The sequence below is a fragment of the Manis javanica genome, chromosome 12 (assembly GCF_040802235.1).
Source record: "Manis javanica isolate MJ-LG chromosome 12, MJ_LKY, whole genome shotgun sequence".
NCBI lineage: Eukaryota > Metazoa > Chordata > Mammalia > Pholidota > Manidae > Manis > Manis javanica.
Window position 1 is genome coordinate 68,492,484 of NC_133167.1, and position 19,997 is coordinate 68,512,480.

At 42.9% G+C, this 19,997-nt stretch overlaps 1 protein-coding gene across 8 annotated transcripts in view; it reads right to left on the bottom strand.

The window, feature by feature from the left end:
• CSGALNACT1 (chondroitin sulfate N-acetylgalactosaminyltransferase 1) overlaps positions 1-19,997 on the bottom strand; it is a 366,108-nt gene that overhangs the window by 16,546 nt on the left and 329,565 nt on the right. For all 8 annotated transcript variants that reach the window (XM_037015017.2, XM_073218782.1, XM_073218783.1 and 5 more), the window contains one exon: positions 12,385-12,486. In XM_037015017.2, the coding sequence (XP_036870912.1) occupies positions 12,385-12,486 (102 nt within the window). The remainder of the gene's footprint in view (positions 1-12,384; positions 12,487-19,997) is intronic.

Genomic DNA, 19,997 nt, shown 5'->3' on the forward strand with positions numbered 1-19,997 from the left:
ACTGTGAGTGCCATATGCTGCAGACCAATAAACACTGGCTGAATCGAGAGGAATCAATGGAAAACACTGAGGTGCACTTCAGGTCTGTTCCTGTGGGGGGAGGGTGTCACTGCCCCAAGATGCCTCCTTCTGCCCTCAGGTGGGCACTGGAGGAGCCCCCACCCTTCATGAGCCCCCTCCCACATCAGAAAGAGTCTCCAACCAACAGATTCCAAACAAGAGGCACAAACCCAACCTTGTAAGAAGACGACAAATATGTAAATAACAGTCAAAAAGAGAGCTGAGGAAAATAAGGTGCCCTTTGGTTCAAAATATTTAATTTACCCATACAAAGGAATGTAATCTTTAATGGCATGCCAGAAGTGACAGCCTGGTCAGAAATGTGCTTCCTTCCTGGCAGTTGGAGGCAGTACACTCTGCGCTCTGTTATTTCCTATTACAGGTCAGATGTGCAGCTCCAAAAGGCCACTCATAATTATTTCTTCTTGAATTACATTATCAACAGATCAAACTCTTGAGTTTCTTATTCAAGTTCTTTCTTTTACACAATAAATCTGGTGTGTGGGGACCCCTCCCAGTCATATGTAATCATTCTGACTGAGCTTACAATGACCTGAGAAAGCTACTGTTTCTACTGGAGATTTAATTTCTCTAATTGAATTGCAGTTCCCAGAATTGTGGATTTAAAAGTGATAAGAGATCTTGCTGTCTAATAAGATTTACTCTCATACAGACTTCTTCCCACCATTGCAAGGCGATTCTCTTAATGTGACATTTCCCACAATAGCCCTTCAAAAAAAATAAACAGTATTACATTCAAGGTGTAATGAAAAATTTTAAATCTAACAGCCCTAAATATTGAAATTACTTGTGAGTTCTACGTACTGAAGACATCTGAATAGAGTAAAGAATTTAAAACTAAACATAGCCTCAGCCAGTTTTCCATAGCAGGCACTTTCAACAACTTAGAATTTTCCAGATTCTGAGCTTATATGAGCCTGCTTAGACAACTCTGTTCTAGCAATTTTCTTTTGAAGCAATAAACAAATGGACAAACTTTTAACTAGACTACCTAAGAAAATAAGAGAGATGACGCAGATTAATAAAATTATACATGAAAGAGGAGACATTACAACCTATAAGCACAAAGTATAAGATACTACTATGAAGAAGGATATGCCACCAAATTAGATAACTTAGAGGAAATGGACAAATTCCTAGAAACTCACAACTTATCAAGACTGAATCATGAAGAAATAGAAAATCGAAACAGACCGATAATGACTAAAGAGATTGAACCAGTAATAAAAAATCTCCCAACCAGCAGAGTGCAGAGAACACTGAGCCTAGTGCTTGAGATGAACTTAATTTGGAAAAACTTATTTTAAAAAGTCTTAAAACATCAACTTCTCCCCAGCCCCACTGTGGCCCCTGGTGGCCACCAGGTTGTGGCTGTTGCTATGCTTGTGGGCGGTCGGGCTTCAGGGCTGCTGAAGAGCCAAGGGGACTGGGGTAAGGCAGGTGGGAGCTCCGCAAAGTTCCCTGCTCACACCAAGATTTAGTCATTTTTCTTGGATAAACACTTTCTAGAGTGTTGCAAGCTTTAATTTACAGAGTTCTTACATAGCTGATTCTGACCATTTTTAACAGTTTTCTCACTGCTTTTATGGAGAAGAGTGTTTGAAGAGGACTTTATTTCACCATTTGCTGACATTGCCTTCCTTTCAACTGTTACATTATATTCCATTGTATGAGCTTAATGTTGCTTAATTCTTTTCATAATGTATTTTCCAAATATTTTTATTTGGAAAAATTTTAAACCTTTGGAAATGTAAGAGTAGTATAAAAACCCACATACCCTTCACCTAGATTCACCGAGGGTTAACTTTTTCTTTTGTTCCTTCCTGCCTTCTTCTTTCTTCCTCAGAACAATTTGGGAATTAGTTGCAGACATCAGGACAACTTTACCCTCAAAGATAAGTATCTCCCCCCAAACCAGGACACTCTCCTTTGTCACATAACAATAATGACACTCAGTGAATTTACCACTGTTACAATACTATAACCTATAGGCCATATTTGAATAACCCAAAGAACAATTTAGAATGCCTAAAAATACAGGCATGTCTCCATAAAGAGCTGGCACACAGAGCAAAATCCCGCTTAGCAACTTCTCTGGCCAATGCCAGGTGAGATGCCACTGGTCTGAGATGCTGCCTTAACCTGTGAGGTGCTTCCCAGGGTGCTTCATTGTATGAATTCTTTCACTTTAGCAGATGGGATTATCCAAGCATTTCTTGTTTAAGAAAAAAGTAATATAAGGCAACAATTCTGCTCAAATTTCAAAAACAAAACAGAGCAATATTTCTCCCCCAATTTTCTTCTCATACGTCCTAATAAAATCTTCCTGGGAGTACATGTCAAACAAATTCCTTCAAAGAGGCATGAAATGCTGACACACACATGGCAGGACCCTGAAAACACAACTAGCCCTCTCTTCTGTCACATACTTGCAAGACTAAGGTGGTATCTCATTGCTAGCACTTTGATCTGGATAATTCCTCTGAAAGTGCTTTCGTGTCCTCTTGACTGGACAAAGATGGAATCACAATAGTAAACTTCAACTCACACTACATCTACCAGTTACAATTTTTTAAAAATTCATAATGCATAGCTCCAAGCAAATGTCTATCCAGACCATCATTTCTGATGATATTGGCCATGGACCACCATATCAACATCACACGTGAAATGCATTCTAAGTGTTGGCTCCCAACCTTGATCTACTGACAGAATTTCTGGGGCTGGATTCTAGGAATATGTATTTTAAAAAGTACCCCAGGTTATTCCAATGCACATGTATATTTGAGAACCACTGAGCTAGTCATTTAATCTGAGACTAATTAAAACTTAATATGGAAAACTATGGAATAAGAACCAGATACTGAGAACCAATTTGTACTGTATATCTATGGCAATGACTTTCAAGGATTTTTTTACCACAACCCATAGAAAGGAATATAGTATACATCAGGACACAGTACACATACACACACACATGCATGCATGCGCACACACACAGTAAAATTTCATGAAGCAATATTTTTCCTCACTACCTCTGATGTACTCTGACATCTTCTATCCTATTCTATTTCAATTTTTTAAGAACACTGGACATAAACCACTAAATCTATTTCACAACCCTCTAAATGAATCACAAATTGCAGTTTGCAAAACACTGACCTATAACAATCAACTGAAATGTTAAGCTCAATTGAGTAAACAAAAACCTAGAGAGAAAGAAAAAACACTGCACACTTGTTGTTAAAGTAGATTTTTAAAAGATATTCTTAACATATAAACATTTAGCTGGATTTATAAGAGTTTAATAAAAGTACTGCTATCCAAATGAAATAAATTTCATTTAGACTGATTTCAAATCTTATTACTTTCAACTCACAATTATGGATTTTGAAGGGAGTATGTTGGAGTGAAAGTCTGACTCAACGCTAAGAGCACGAGTCCTGGAAGTGAACAAATGAGGCTTGGCCACTGGCTCTCCCAGGTGTCAGGGACGGCAGCCTCTCTAAGCCTCAGATTTGTCATCTAGAAATGGGCTCACAAAAGCATCTATCCCCTAAGGTTGCTGTGAGTATTAAATAAGATAATTCATTAAGTAGTAATGGCTAATATTATTCAAAGATAAGATATGTTTGAACAAAAGTTTTACCATCTAAAAGAATGATGAAAATATTTAAATAAGGCTTCTTATATAAGTGTTCATATAGATTATTAAGTACACAAATTTACTAAGTACCTGGTATTATCATTCTCTTGATCAACCAACATTGAGCATTTTCTCAGAAGGTTCAATGCTAAGTACTGGAGTAACCAAGAGGCATGTGATGCGCTATCACTTAGTAAGCACCTTATGATCTACTCAGGGCAGTGGGAAGAACTGTAAATAGCCAAATCGTATGTCTAATGCCAAATAGAAGAGATGCTGAAGGGGAGTATGGTTGGAGTTCAGAAAGGAGAGGTCAGGAGGTCAGGGAAAGCTCCTGGGGAGGGGACTCAGGTGGGGATGGAAGGGTGGGGGTTCCCTGAAGTGGAGGGGGATGGGGGAATGCCAAGAAGAAGACAATAACGCGAGTAAAGACAAAGGGGCAGTAAGTCATCAAGTCAAGGTTGGAAAAGAGAGACAGTTGGGGTACCAGGCGAGGGCAACAGGTCATCAGGAAGGGTCACCAGGAAGGTGGAACAGCAGGGCGGCAACATGAAGTCAGCTCACACCGGCTGCCGGTGGGACATTCCAGGACAGGTGATGTGACAAAGCAACACTGCGGGGGGCGGGGGGTGCCAAGACATCAACCCTGCAGACACCCACAGCTAACAGAATGAGGGCGTCGACACAGAAAGACGGGGTCCAATAGGTGTCGACAAAGCTCCCGTAGCCCCACTTTAGGGCGCTGATTGCCTCAGCCTCTAGCACGAGGTTCTCTGTTATGAGAGGATTAACCTTTGGAAATCTTCCAAAATTTTAAGCAAACCATCCATGCCAATCCCATGATTTACTTCTCTTGTTCAGAGCCTATTTATTTTTTGCTCACCAAGCAACCTTCTGATGGAGAATTGCTCTTGCCAGGTAATTGGATATGAAGAAGAATGCTTGATAATTAGAGTCGATAAGCATTTCATCAGTAGAAAGCGTACTCCCCTAACAACATCTAAACTGGCCTCCCACGTACCTGACTCGTGTAAGTTTGGTTATGCGTATCTATTGGCAAATGTCTGGTCATCTTTTGATGTGCTCAGAAGGTGTCAGACCCAACAGGGCTGGGGCTCTCAGTCCTAGCTGCACCTGAGAGTCACCTGAATAGCTACCTATGAAATCCTCAGAATGGGGTGGCTGGCTGCACTCGGGCCTCTTGTGGGCAGCCCTTGGGACCACTGCTTTCTCAGACACCACATGTTAGAATCATCTAGGAAGTTTTTAAAAAGACCTGTGCCAAGGGATGGATACTCCAGAGATTTTAAAACCTAACAACTGGACAGAGAACAAGGATTGTAATAATTCACAGTTGTCATTCCTAAGCAGAGATTAAAGGATACTACAGTGCACTGGAGTCAAGAAATTTCTATTTCACTTCCATGTAGGACCTTCAATTATTATATTCTCTTTGATCTCCCTCCAACAGGGGCCATGACTTTAACCTACACTAGTTTTAAACTCCTAACTCCTTATTGCTTTAGAACAGAGGTCAGCAAACTTCCACCATAAAGGACCAGGTAGTAAAGAGCCCAGACTTTGCGAGCCACATGGTTTCTGTCACAACTGCTCCACTCTGTAGCTGCAGCATGAAAGTGGCCATAAATTACAGGCAAACAAGTGGATGCACCTGCACCTGCATTCCAATGAAATTTTATTTACAAAAACAAGTAGTGGACAAAATTTGGCTTCAGAAAGTTTTAGCAATTATAATTAGCATTGTGATCTTGTGCCCATTGATCCAAAACTAGCAACAAACCAAGAAAATAAACACAGAAGTGCACTCAGTCTTGGAATCTTGTCCTTTGAGTATCCTCTTGCTGTTTACCAGGAGCTGGAAACAGGCCCTGGTTACCTTTAGGCACAGTGACCTACTCAAGCTATTTCTGCCACTGAGCACTACTGATCATGCTGTAGCTTCACTTGTGAAAAAGCTGCCCGCACCTCCCCAGCCCCCACCCTGGTTAATCCCCTGAAGCCCCGCTAACCCTCCAGGGCGAGCCGGAGGGCAGGGCAGCACTGCCATTCCAACTTCCTCACTAGGAGAAAATGCCACAGACATTCATTTACTAAATGAATCCTTGTTTTATAATTTTGGTCAGGAAAAAACCATCTCTGCCTCTTTTGAATGCATTTATTCCTTCATGTAACTGATTAATGAGCTATAAATATACAACCCTGACTCTGAAGTTTTTGGTCAAATAATTTCTGCCTGATGTGGATTAAAGATAGTGGCATGAGAGGAGAGACAGAGGCTTCCTCCTAAAACCGTATACAATTAGAAAACTAGTGCAACTAATCCTGAAAGAGCAACAGGAAACAGAACTGCACCAGACTGCACACACCTGGAGAAAAGAGCAGACCTCACAGAACAGGGTAATGTACCAAATCCATGTCCCGGCAGAACCCAAGCCCCTCCCTGACCCCAGCTCACCAGCGGGAGAAAGAGAAACTGAGCGGGGAGGGAGTGGAGGCCTGGGACTGCTGAATACCTAGCTCCGGAGATCTGCGCTGGGAGCACAAACTTACATTTCATGGTGCCTTCCTGATACTCATGTGATTACAGTGTTGGAAAGCTAATACAGGCAGAATTCCTGGAGAGACTGAGATTCTAGCCACATGTGGAAGCAGGGATCCATATCCGACTGCTCTGGGACAAAAGCTTATACCTGTGTGCTCGGCCCACTGGATCAGGCAGTGGAGACAGGCACAGCAGCCGGGAAGCAGGGAACAGCTCTTTCCTTCCCCCAGGCACCAGTACCGCTCCCCTGTGATTCCCAACATTGCTTCAGGGGCTGAGCAGCTCCAGAATAGAGCTTCTGGACACTAGAGGGCACCATATACAAATATGAAAGGCCAAAGAAACCTGGTCCAGAGTAAAATTAATATAACCCTGGAGAAAAATTTAAATGACATGAACCTTATGGCTCTTCCTGAAAGGGAGTTCAAAATAAAAATCATCAACATGCTAATGGAGGTACGCAAGATATCCAAGAACTCAGGAATGAATTCAGGTCAGAGATCCAATCATTGAAGAGCACAATGGAGGGTATTAAAAGAAGGTTGGGTAAGGTGGAGGAGACAATAAATGAAATAGAAACTAGAGAAGAGGAATACAAAAAAGCTGAGGTATAGAGAGAAAAAAGGATCTCTAAGAATGAAAGAATATTGAGAGAACTGTGTGACAAAACCAAACAGAACAATATTCACATTATAGGGATACCAGAAGAAGAAGAGAGAGAGAAAGGGATAGAAAGTGTCTTTGAGGAGGTAGTTGCTGAAAACTTCCCCAATCTGGGGAAGGACATAGTCTCTCAGGCCATGGAGATCCACAGATCTCCCAACACAAGGGACCCAAGGAGGACAACACCAAGACATATAATAATTAAAATGGGAAAGATCAAGGATAAGGACAGACTGACTATTAAAAGTAGCCAGAGACAGAAATAAGATCACACACAAAAGAAAGCCCATCAGACTAACATCAGACTTCTCAGCAGAAACCTTACAGGCCAGAAGGGAGTGGCATGATGTATTCAATGCCATGAAGCAGAAGAGCCTGGAACCAAGATAAATTTATCTGGCAAGATTATCATTTAAATTTGAAGGAGGGATTAAACAATTTCCAGATAAGCAAAAACTGAGAGAATTTACCTCCCACAAACCATCTCTACAGTCTATTTTGGAGGGACTGCTATAGATGGAAGTGTTCCTAAGGTTGAATAGCTGTCACCACAGGTAATAAAACCACAGTAAAGAAAGTAGAACAGCTAATTATGAAGCAAATGCAAAATTAAATTAACTAGCCCCAAAGTCAATCAAGGGATAGATGAAGAATACATGATACCTAATATATAAAGAATGGAGGAGGAAGAAAAAGGAGGAGAAAAAGAAAAGAACCTTTAGATTATGTTTGTAACAGAATATTAAGTGAGTTAAGTTAGACTCTTAGATAGTAAGGAAATTAACCTTGAACTTTTTGGTAACCACAAATCTAAAGCCTGCAACAGCAACAAGTACATACGTATCAATAATCACCCTAAATGTAAATGGACTGAATGCACAAATCAAAAGACATAGAGTCACTAAATGGGTAAAAAAACAAGACCCATCTATATGCTGCCTACAAGAGACTCACTTTAAACCCAAAGATATACACAGACTAAAAGTGAAGGGATGGAAAAAGATATTTCATGCAACTAACAGAGAAAAAAGCAGGAGTTCTAGTACTTGTATCAGACAAAATAGACTTCAAAACAAAGAAAGTAACAAGAGACAAAGAAGGACATTACATAATGATAAAGGGGTCAATCCAACAAGAAGATAAAACCATTATACATATCTGTACTCCCAACACAGGAGCACCCACATATGTGAAACAAACACTAACAGGAATAAAAGGAGAAATAGAATGCAATGCATTCATTCTAGGAGACTTCAACACACCACTCACTCTGAAGGACAGATCAACCAGACAGAAGATAAGTAAGGAGACAGAGGCACTGAACAACACAACAGAACAGATGGACCTAACAGGCATCTACAGAACTCTACACCCAAAAGCAACAGAATACACATTCTTCTCTAGTGCACATGGAACATTTTCAAGAATAGATCCATATACTAGGCCACAAAAAGAGCCTCAGTAAATTTAAAAAGATTGAAATTGTATGAACCACTTTCTCAGATCACAAAGGTATGAAACTAGAAATAAATTATGCAAAGAAAATGAAAAATCCCACAAACACATGGAGGCCTCACAACATGCTCCTAAATAACCAATGGATCAATGACCAAATAAAAACAAAGATCAAGCAATATATGGAGACAAATGTCAACAATAATTCAACACTGCAAAATCTGTGGGACGCAGCCAAGGCTGTGCTAAGAGGAATGTATATTCCAATAAAGGCCTACCTCAAGAAAGAATCCCATACAAGCAGTCTAACCTCACAATTAATGAAACTAGAAAAAGAACAACAAATGAGGCCTGAAGTAGGGACATAATAAAGATTAGAGCAGAAATAAATAAAATTGAGAAGAATAAAACAATAGAAAGAATCAATGAAAGCAGGAGCTGGTTCTTCGAGAAATAAACAAAATAGATAAATCCCTAGCCAGACTTATCAAGAAAAAAAGAGAGTCTACACACATAAACAGAATCAGAAATGAGAAAGGAAAAATCACTATGGACACCACAGAAATATAAAGAATTATGAGCAAATACTATGAAAAATTATATGCTAACAAACTGGATAACCTAGAAGAAATGGACAACTTTCTAGAAAAATATAACCTTCCAAGACTGACCAAGGAAGAAACAGAAAATCTGAACAGACTAATTACCAGCAATGAAATTGAACTGGTAATCAAAAACCTACGTAAGAACAAAACTCCTGGACCAGATGGCTTCACCGCTGAATTTTATCAAACATTTAGTGAAGACCTAATACCCATTCTTTTTAAAGTTTTCCAAAAAATAGAAGAGGAGGGAATACTTCCAAACTCATTCTATGAGGCCAACATCGCTCTAATACCAAAACCAGGCAAAGACACCACAAAATAAGAAAATTACAGACCAATATCCTTGATGAACATAGATGCAAAAATACTTAACAAAATATTAGCAAACTGAATTAAAAAATACATAAAAAAAACATCCATCATGATCAAGTAGGATTTATGCTGGGGATGCAAGGATGGTACAACATTCGAAAATCCATCACCATCATCCACCACATCGATAAAAAGGACAAAAACCACATGATCATCTCCATAGATGCTGAAAAAGCATTCGACAAAATTCAACATCGATTCATAACAAAAACTCTTGATAAAATGGGTATACAGGGCAAGTACCTCAACATAATAAAGGCTATATATGACAAACCCACAGCCAACATTATACTTAACAGCAGGAAGCTGAAAGCTTTTCCTTTAAGATCGGGAACAAGACAAGGATGCCCACTCTCCCCAATTCCATTCATCATAGTACTGGAGGTCCTAGCCACAGCGATCAGACAACACAAAGAAAGAAAAGGCGTCCAGATTGGCAAGGAAGAAGTTAAACTGTCCCTATTTGCAGATGACATGATATTGTACATAAAAAACCCTAAAGACTCCACTCCGAAACTACTAGAACTAATATCTGAATTCAGCAAAGTTGCAGGATACAAAATTAATACACAGAAATCTGTGGCTTTCCTATGCGCTAACAATGAACTAGCAGAGGGAGAAATCAGGAAAACAATTCCATTCACAACTGCATCAAAAAGAATAAAATACCTAGGAATAAACCTAACCAAGGAAGTGAAAGACCTATACCCTGAAAACTACAAGACACTCATGAGGGAAATTAAAGAAGACACCAATAAATGGAAACACATCCCACGCTCATGGATAGGAAGAATTAATATTGTCAAAATGGCCATCCTGCCTAAAGCAATCTATAGATTCAGTGCAATTCCTATCAAAATGCCAACAGCATTCTTCAACAAACTAGAGAAAATCATCCTAAAATTCATATAGAACCACAGAAGACCTCGAATAGCCAAAGCAATCCTGAGAAGGAAGAATAAAGCAGGGGGAGTTACGCTCCCCAACTCCAAGCTCTACTACAAAGCCACAGTAATCAAGACAATTTGGTATTGGCACAAGAACAGACCCATAGACCAGTGGAACAGACTAGAGAGCCCTGATATAAGCCCAATCATATATGGTCAATTAATATATGATAAAGGAGCCATGGACATACAATGGGGAAATGACAGCCTCTTCAACAGATGGTGTTGGCAGAACTGGACAGCTACATGCAAGAGAATGAAACTGGATTATTGTTTAACCCCATACAGAAAAGTAAACTCAAAATGGATTAAAGACTTGAATGTAAGTCATGAAACCATAAAACTCTTAGAAGACAGCATAGGCAATCATCTCCTGAATATAAGCATGAGCAACTTCTTCCTGAATCCATCTCCTCGAGAAAGGGAAACAAAAGCAAAAATGAACTCATGGGACTACATCAAACTAAAAACTTTTGGTACAGCAAAGGACATCATCAACAAAACAAAAAGGCATCCTACAGTATGGGAGAATATAGTGGTAAATGACATATCTGACAAGAGGTTAACATCCAAAATATATAAAGAACTTACACACCTCAACACCCAAAAAGCAAATAACCCGATTAACAAATGGGCAGAGGATATAAAGAGACAGTTCTCCAAAGAAGAAATTCAGATGGCCAACAGGCACATGAGAAGATGCTCCACATCACTAATCATCAGGGAAATGCAAATTAAAACCACAATGAGATATCACCTCACACCAATAAGGATGGCCAGCATCAAAAAGACCAAGAACAACAAATGCTGGTGAGGATGCGGAGAAGGGGGAACCCTCCTACACTGCTGGTGGGAATGTAAGCTAGTTCAACCATTGTGGAAAGCAATATGGAGGTTCCTCAAAAAACTAAAAAAGAAATACCATTTGACCCCAGAATCCCACTCCTTGGAATTTACCCAAAGAATACAACTTCTCAGATTCAGAAAGACATGTGCACTTCTGTGTTTATCACAGCACTTTTTACAATAGCCAAGATATGGAAGCAACCTAAGTGTCCATCAGGAGGTGAATGGATAAAGAAGATGTGGTACATATACACAATGGAATACTATTCAGCCATAAGAAAGAAACAAATCTGACCATGTGCAACAACATGGATGGAGCTGGAGGACATTATGCTCAGTGAAATAAGCCAGGTGGAGAAAGACAAGTGCCAAATGATTTCACTCATTTGTGGAGTGTAACAATGAAGCAAAACTGAAGGAACAAAATGGCAGCAGACTCACAGACTCCAAGAATGAACTAGTGGTTACCAAAGGCGAGGGGTGGGGAAGGGGGTGGGGAGGGAGGGAGAAGGGGATTGAGGGGTATTATGTTTAGTACACATGGTGTGGGGGATCACGGGGAGAACAGTGTATCACAGAGAAGGGACATAGTGGATCTCTGGCCACTTGCTGCACTGATGGACAGTGACTGCACTGGGGTATGGGTGGGGACTTGATAATATGGGTAAATGTAGTAACCACATTGTTTCTTCATGTGAAAGCTTTGTAAGAGTGTATATCAATCGTACCTTTAAAAAATAATAATAATAATAATTTCTGCCCAACTGGGTACATTTAATCACGGATCGTGCCCCAGCCATCCCTTTGGGCTTCCCCCTAATCTCTCAAAATGCATCCTGGATGAAAATCAGAAGGGTGAGGCCATTTGCCAAGTGGGCGAGACTTGTGCAGGGACAGTCTCTCAGTTTCCGGGCTGTGGCTGAGCAGGAGCTCCCTGCACAGCTCCACGCTCCGGAATTCCCCCTCTGCGACCTTACCGAGTTCCCCTCCGCGGTGTTGAGGGCTGACAGCCAGCCATGCAGAAGCCCAGAGGCCCGTGTTCCCACCCTTGCTGCTTCCAGGGGAAGCTACACACAGGACCAGCAACCAACCAGCCTCCCTGTTCGCCCGTGTTAGTGAAAATAAAACTACAGCAGAAGGCCCAGCCGGGAGGTGTGCTCCTGAGCGTTGCCATGATTCCTTATTACAGGTGCACATAGCACTTACCTAGACGTGTTTTCAAGTATCCCTTTGACCTCGTTCATTTCTTCCTTCCCAAAGTAAACAACGGTGAGATGGATTCTCCCATCCTGTTGAATGCACATCTCCCTAGAAAACAAAACACACATCTGTTTGGGCCTGTTTTCACATTAATAAGCAATGCCCAAACAAACGCCTATTTGGTGAAGTGCAAATGAGTCTTAAAGTAAGTGAACTGCCGGGAAAGCAGAGATGGGGACCTAGGCATTTCTGGCTGGCATCACAATTACGTATTTTTGTCATTTACCTTACCAAGAAAACAGTGAAATTTGAACATACAGATCGGATCAGAAAACTCAGATGCAAGAGGTGTGGGTCCCATCTGCCACAGGCCTTGCCCCCGGGGCCGTCCAGTGGCATGGAAAGGGCACTGGCCCTTCTTTGCTGAAACAAGTCTATGAAGTACAGAAGACACCAATTCCATGGGCAGGTGAGGAAGCTCAAGTCCAGAGGGGGTAAGACTAGCATCCTTGTTGACTTTCCTTGTGTGTACCAGACACAAACAGTCTAAAGAGGTAAAGACATTGTGCCAGGCAGGGCTCCAGACGCCTCAGTGTCACAGCGTGATGGCAAGGCCAAAGCACAGCTGCTGTGTCTCACCCTCCCAAGCAGACCCAGTGCCCCGCACTGCGGCCCCACTTCCCCTCTGTGATGGAGTTTTAGGCACCTGGCTCCGAGGTCTGAGAGCTAGGCCTCTGGCTCTGGACTGGTCTCGACGTGCCTTCCCCACCACAGCCATCTGTAACCTGCCCATGTCCTATTCTCTCAATGGTAACCCCAACCTAAGCTGGTGAGAGCCTCTGCTGAGGGTTGACTTCATATATGTGTGTAATACCTGTGCAAATGTATATGTAGACATGTGCATATATGTGTGTATATGACTATGTGCTTATGTATACATGTACATGTGTACACATATGTATATGTCTGCAGAATTTTAACAGGAGTTTTCTGGAAGCAAGTTAATGACAGATTCTACCGGTGGGATGATACTGTGTGACATTTGGTATTCTACACGCTCTTCCATTTTATTCCTTTTGTCTCTGTGTTAGTTTTTATCCTTAACCCCCAAATAACATTCCACATCATAGCTTTCCAGAAATCCCTGAGTCCTAATCTAGTCAATGCTTTTTATGACATTAAAAAGGAGTGACTGTCTACCTGGGGTTTCTGGGAGAAACCCAAAGAAATAGAGGATATGGTTCCTGCTCTCAAAAAACTTTTCTGAGAAAAAAAAAATGAGCTCAAGTAATATAATGACACCCCATGGTACTAACCAAAAGTATGCAGAATCAGAAAGCATGGCAAAAACCGTGGGCTGGAACCGCTGGGGACTTAAAGGACAGATGGGGTGGAGGTAAAGAGGAGGAAGAAGGGAATTCTAGTTGGAAGACGCATCTGGGAAGAGTCTACCACCAGGGCAAGAGGCACACAAGGGCTCACCCTGGTCCCAGGCTTGCTTCTCAGAATTGCTTCTTGCCTGTGGAAGACAGGAAGAGCTGCCCCTGAAGCCTGGTCTAATGGTGGAGGTCTCAAAAGCAGGCAAGGGACCAGGATCAGAGGGCTGGGTGCAACCACGTGCTTCAAAACTGTGAGCTCCCTCCCAGCCCGGTCCCTGCAGACAGAATCACCAACTACGGACAACGAAATTCCCTGTACACAGAAGAGTCCTTTGCAAACCTGCCAGATGACATTTAACTTCCTTTTCCAGGGTGGAATAAAAGCAGACTCCCAGCACCAAGCCCCCAAAAATCCAGGCTTTAAAATTGTGTGTGCAGCTGGAAGATGTCCATCCCCAATCAGGAGAGGGCCGCCCACTGTGCCTGAACAAAAAGCACTCTCGTTTTTCTAGCAACATCTTTGCCAGCATTTTAAAATCCATTCAAAGCACTTCCTGTTTTCATGGATAAAACAGAAATACACTGAACATTTATTCTTTATTCACCAGCTGAGGCTTCCCCAAAAGGCAATGCAGGGTTTGTTCTGAGGCCCACCTCCAGGGTTCTCTTCCACTTATTCATTTCTGCCTTCCTTTATTCATTCAACAAACAGTAACTAAACAAATAAACAGCATGCCATGTGCCTGATGCTCCATTAGGGCATCTTAAAAAATGAGCAAGAGATTTCTGCCTGTGCAAGCTCTCCATCTACTGTGTATGACTGAAACTATTGATAATGCAGTGAACAAATGCTCTGGGAGAGAAAGAGCATGGTACCTGGAAACACAGTCTCCACCTTCTCTGAACGATCTTGCAATTCTTGGGTTTTTCTAAACAATTCTCAGTAGACCCCACCCCCTGGAAAGATGTGTGTGACAGAGTGTGCATGTGGGTGACTGTGTACATGGAGACACCTGTTTAGGTGTAATTATTTGCTACCACCTGGATCTCTCGAGCTGGTTTATGCACCCCTGACAGCACATATCTTAACAACCACAGTAGCATTATAGCAAAACCTTCAGAACGAATTTCAGGGAACCCAACTTCTTAAGATGCCATTGGGCAAGCTCTTATATCATGGCTGCTTTGCATTACTAGCTCCACATCCTATTTGGTCCTTCTTCCATCTTAACCTGGAAGCCTAAAAATTCTGTTTCTATTTCACAAGGACCTTGTCTCTTAGGACTTTTTTTCTGGAAAACAGCAGTTTCCTCTCCCCCAGGATATTGTAGCACAGAGACCAATTAAGATATATTTTCAGTCACAACATGTATCACAGTTGCTTACACATCTATGTCTTTATTTCCCAAGAGGCCAAAAGCACGGACCTGTCCGAGGTCCATCACAAATTCGCACAGCTGTGCTGCAGAGGAGGCCCTGTTCACACCCTCAGTGAACAGGTCTGGAAACGAGCTCCAGCGGCTGCCCAGGCTGTGGGGTGGCTAGGCATGCCGTGTGGGTTTCCTGAGTACCAGCTAGGCATCTGCCAACCCCTGGTGGCCTTGGCAGGAGGAAGAATGTGCCGGAAAAGCTGCCGAGTCACACAGGAAGAAAACTGCCGAGTCACAAAGTGGGTGGAAATGAGGACCTGGTACTGCCTGAAGAGGGACAGGAGTGATCTGAGGCCTTCTGGGATCTGGCTTTAAAATACAATAGTCTTCTTTTGGCTTGGTTGACGTTGGGGTCTGCTCCCCCATGTCAATCCCAGCCCCCAGCCCAAGCTGAACATATACACAATCCCTCTATTCTGTTACTCGAGCAGGCCGGTCAGTGTTGGGAAATGGGGCTGGTTTTGCCTTTAATCAGGCAGTCAGGACCTCCTCTCCCAGTTGCCCATTTCACAACAGCAAACGAGATCATTTCCCAACTGACTGTTTTCCGCTCTTGGGTAGACGTCTACATAATCTATGGCTCAGATGAAATAAGAAACCAATTCCATTATCTAAATAAGGTGAACGATGTCAATTAGTGTTTCTCAAACATATTAGCCATAAAATCTTCCTGGGTGCAACACTGTGTGAAGTGAGGAAGGATCTGTGGGAGCAGTAGGGGGTGTGAAGAGGTGACAGAGCTACACTGTGAACATGACAGCCGCTTCTCTTTTGAGAAACATGAAGGCCAGAGGTCTGTCTCCATTGCGCTCCCACCTTTGATGACCTGAGGCCTTTCTATTACACTGCAAATCACACCAGCTTAGCCTATATTTGGGCTCATTTCAATCTCAGAGAGTCTACTGTTATTGTTTTAAAAGAATCCAGAAATGTCCAGAAATATCTTAATGGATCAAGGCAGAAAAAGGATTTTAAAAATTGCTAAAGGAAATTCAAGTCAAAGATGTCCCTGGTGCTGCCTTAAAATGTCCTGAGTGGGATGAGAAAAGAGTCCAGAGAAGAAAAGAAAGCAGAAGATTAAACCAAAAATAACAGCAAAATCTGAGGAGAATCAGAGCAACATGAGAAAGGGTTCTCAGTCCAACTAGAAGCAGTCAAAATAAAAATCAAGCAAACTTGGAATGAATTGGGATTTTTGAAAATCGTAAAAAGTCATTTCCATAAAAATCCATTTTTTCTGGGAGAGGCTCAGAGATTAAGACACAAAGAGACTCCAGAGCTCTACTATTGTGAGGTTCTTCCCGCTACCCCCCAATGAAGGACACAGGGAAGTAACAAACCCACTTTCCAGAAGCCAAGGGAACGAAGCAGCCAGAAAGCAAATGTGAGGACAGTTTCAAAGGAAAAATCACAAGGATGTCAGCCAGGGAAGGAGAGTGAAAAGCCATCTCATCTCCAAGAACAAGGGCATCACTGAGCACACGGGCCCCCCAGAGGCCCTGCGACACCAGATCATGGCCATCCATGCTGCTCCCACCAGGGGCACTGGGGCTTTTATTCCGAGTCAGGGAGATGATAGCATTGAAGCTTTAGCTTCATAATTTCTTGTAAATCCTAGGAACATTGCACAGGTAATGCTCACTGCCTCTTAAATAAAGGCTATTAGGGTCTAGTGCTAAGGAAAAGGCTTGTCTCCCCAGTAAAGAGCAGCCTTCTTTTCCCTGAGGGCTGCAGTAAACTAGTCTTTGTTTTTCCATTTTCCCCTTGTCTGCCAGGAAGCTCAGAGGTGGAGTTTTTGACAAGCTGCAGTTGTTTCTCTTAGCCCCAGCTTCCAGATATCCTGGCCACCATTCCACATTCCCCATTGTTACTGAATGTTTGCCCACTGAGTTTTATGAAAATGGCTTTATTAAATTTGTATTATTTTGTAAACACAAATAATTTTTAGGGTTAGTTGAGATGATTATAATCTCAGTCCATGTACTCCATGCATCCAGGAATCAATTTTGTCAGCAGGCCCCCACTGACACACTCCTGGAGCATGACAGCTTGGTCTCTAGTTCCTGCAGACTGTACCCCACGCAGGGACATGGCCCCAAGTGAGCCAGTCTCTCAGGCCCAGCTTCCCAGGGGCCACTCTGTGTCCTGTGGCCAGGCCTGTTCCCTCTAGGGAATTCCATGTTCTTCATCTATTTCTTCTGTCCAAAAAGGCACATGAGTTATAATTCTTAGCCATTCAGGTCTTTTCTAGGTGAATAACTAGCAAAGTGATGCTGAAGGGGAAGAAGTCCCCAAAACCATAGTAACCAGTGTCCAAGCTGTGAGGGTCCCATTGGTGCCAGTCCTTTGGTTATAGAAGATACTGAGGCCCTTGGACAACCTGCAGAAGACTGATCAGCCAAATGGCATCCAAGTAAAGGATGTTTCCATTTTAAAGGAGATACACCAGAAGGAGAATGTTTTAAATAAATTAGTCCAAAACAGCGATCATTATAAACCATGTGCCAAAAATGGTGAAAAACGGCAAAGTTTTGCCACCAGTAAGTGACCCATAAAGGGGACATAATCTTCCATCTGAAACATCCCAAAGGAGAGGCCATGGAAAGAAATGGAGGGCTCTGTTTCAGCTTCACGAGACTCCTGCTCCCGCTGCTCCTGCAGGAGAGGAGGTGGAGAGGCTGCCAGTCAGGGAGAGGCCGCCCGACCCCCACTGCGGGACCCCAGCACAGAGGGGTGGCAGGGAACCAACTGGTCTCCCCATGTCACAGAGGAAGGAGAGGAGGAGGGTGGAACTATCTTAGCCAGGCTCTGTGAACTGGCGCCTGCGCCAAAGGTGGACTTGGCAGAATCAAAGGCAAAAAGGCCGTCACATTTATTCAGGTACTTCCCAAGGGCAGGGCAGGAGGGTAGGAGATGCTGACAGGCCGGTGAAGCATCCTGGATGCATCCCCCATTAAGTGGAGTGCCCAGACCCACCTCTTCCCCCTTTGCCGACATGAGGGATAGGTAAGAGCTCCTCACCACAATGGGAGGAGGCTGAGATGAAGTAGGTAAGCAAGTGGGTGAGTCTCTGACGTGCAGCTCAGCCTCAGTGGAGGCCCGGCCTCAGCGCCCAGTGATCTGCCCCTGGAGGGCAAAGCTCTGCCTGCAGTGAGGCAGCCGGAGCCGACGCCTCCTGGAACAGCACCCCGGGGCTCCAAGAGCCCCAGGAGCTGGGGCCCTCCAGGGAGGGCACACAAAGCCTCTGGGGGGTTCTTCCTCTCTCCACCCATTCTCTCATACCATGATTATATGAATAGAACAGTGACACCGAGTCCTTAAAACGGAGCCAGAAGTGGTCCACACACAGTCCCCCACCAGCAAGGGGAGGAGGCCAAGGAGAACCCAACTTCCAATATGGGAGCGAACGGACAGTCCAGGTGGCCTTACGTGAGCTGGGCACAGAGAGGAGGGGAGACATCAGGGCAGCCCCAGGTCAGGAACAACAAAATGAAAGCAAGAAACAGAAGGAATTAAGAAAGCAACAGTGTTCACAAAGCAAATGAAGGCTTAGTCTTAAAGAAAGGGAGCCAAGATGGTGGCATGAGTAGGTCAGTGGGAATCTCCTCCCAAAAACATATATTTTTGAAAATACAACAAATACAACTATCCCTAAAAGAGAGACCAGAAGATACAGGACAACAGCCAGACTACATCCACACCCACAAGAACCCAGCGCCTCGTGAAGGGGCACCCGCCATAGCAGAGTAGTAGCCCAAGGCTAGCCATGCCCACAGCAAGGGAGCTTCATCCATAGCAGCTGGGCAAGAAACAGACCCAGTCTACGCACAACTTCCCAACACAGGCCGCTAGGGGTTGCTGTTGTCCCAGTAAAGAAAGGCCAGGAGCCAAGTGGAGAGGGTCTTGGCTCTCCCAGTTGACAGACGAGTCAATAGCATACCACTGCATCTATCAACATGAAAAGGCAAAAAAATTTGATCCAGACCAGACTAACCCAGACGTCCTCCACATCCTCCCCTGAGAAAAATCTGGGGAGAAAGATTTAACCAATCTTCCTGAAAAGGAATTCAAAACAAAAGTCATAACCATGCTGATGGACTTGCAGAGAAATATGCAAGAACTAAGGAGGGAGAATACAGAAATAAAACAATTTCTGGAAGGACTTCAAAGCAGAATGGACGAGATGCAAGAGACCATTAATAGACTAGAAATCCGAGAACAGGAAAGTAGAGAAGCTGATGCAGAGAGAGATAAAAGGATCTCCAGGAATGAAAGAATATTAAGAGAACTGTGTGAACATTCGAAACAGAACAATATTCACATTATAGGGGTACCAGAAGAAGAAGAAGAGAGAAAAAGGGATAGAAAGTATCTTTGAAGAAATAATTGCTGAAAACTTCCCCAAACTAGGGGAGGAAGTGGCCTCTCAGACCACAGAAGCACACAGAACTCCCATGACAAGGGACCCAGGGAGGACAACACCAAGATACATAATAATTAAAATGGCAAAGATCAAAGACAAGGACAGAGTATTAAAGGCAGCCAGAGAGAAAAAAAGAAAAAAAAAGGTCACCTACAAAGGAAAACCCATCAGGCTATCATCAGACTTCTCAACAGAAACCTTACAGGCCAGAAGAGAATGACATGATATATTTAATGAAATGAAACAGAAGGGCCTTGAACCAAGGATACTGTATCCAGCACAATTATCATTTAAATATGAAGGAGGGATTAAACAATTCCCAGATGAAAGAAAATGTAAATCAGAAGAAAATGTCTTACAAACGTTTCACACTTTCTTAATAAAAAT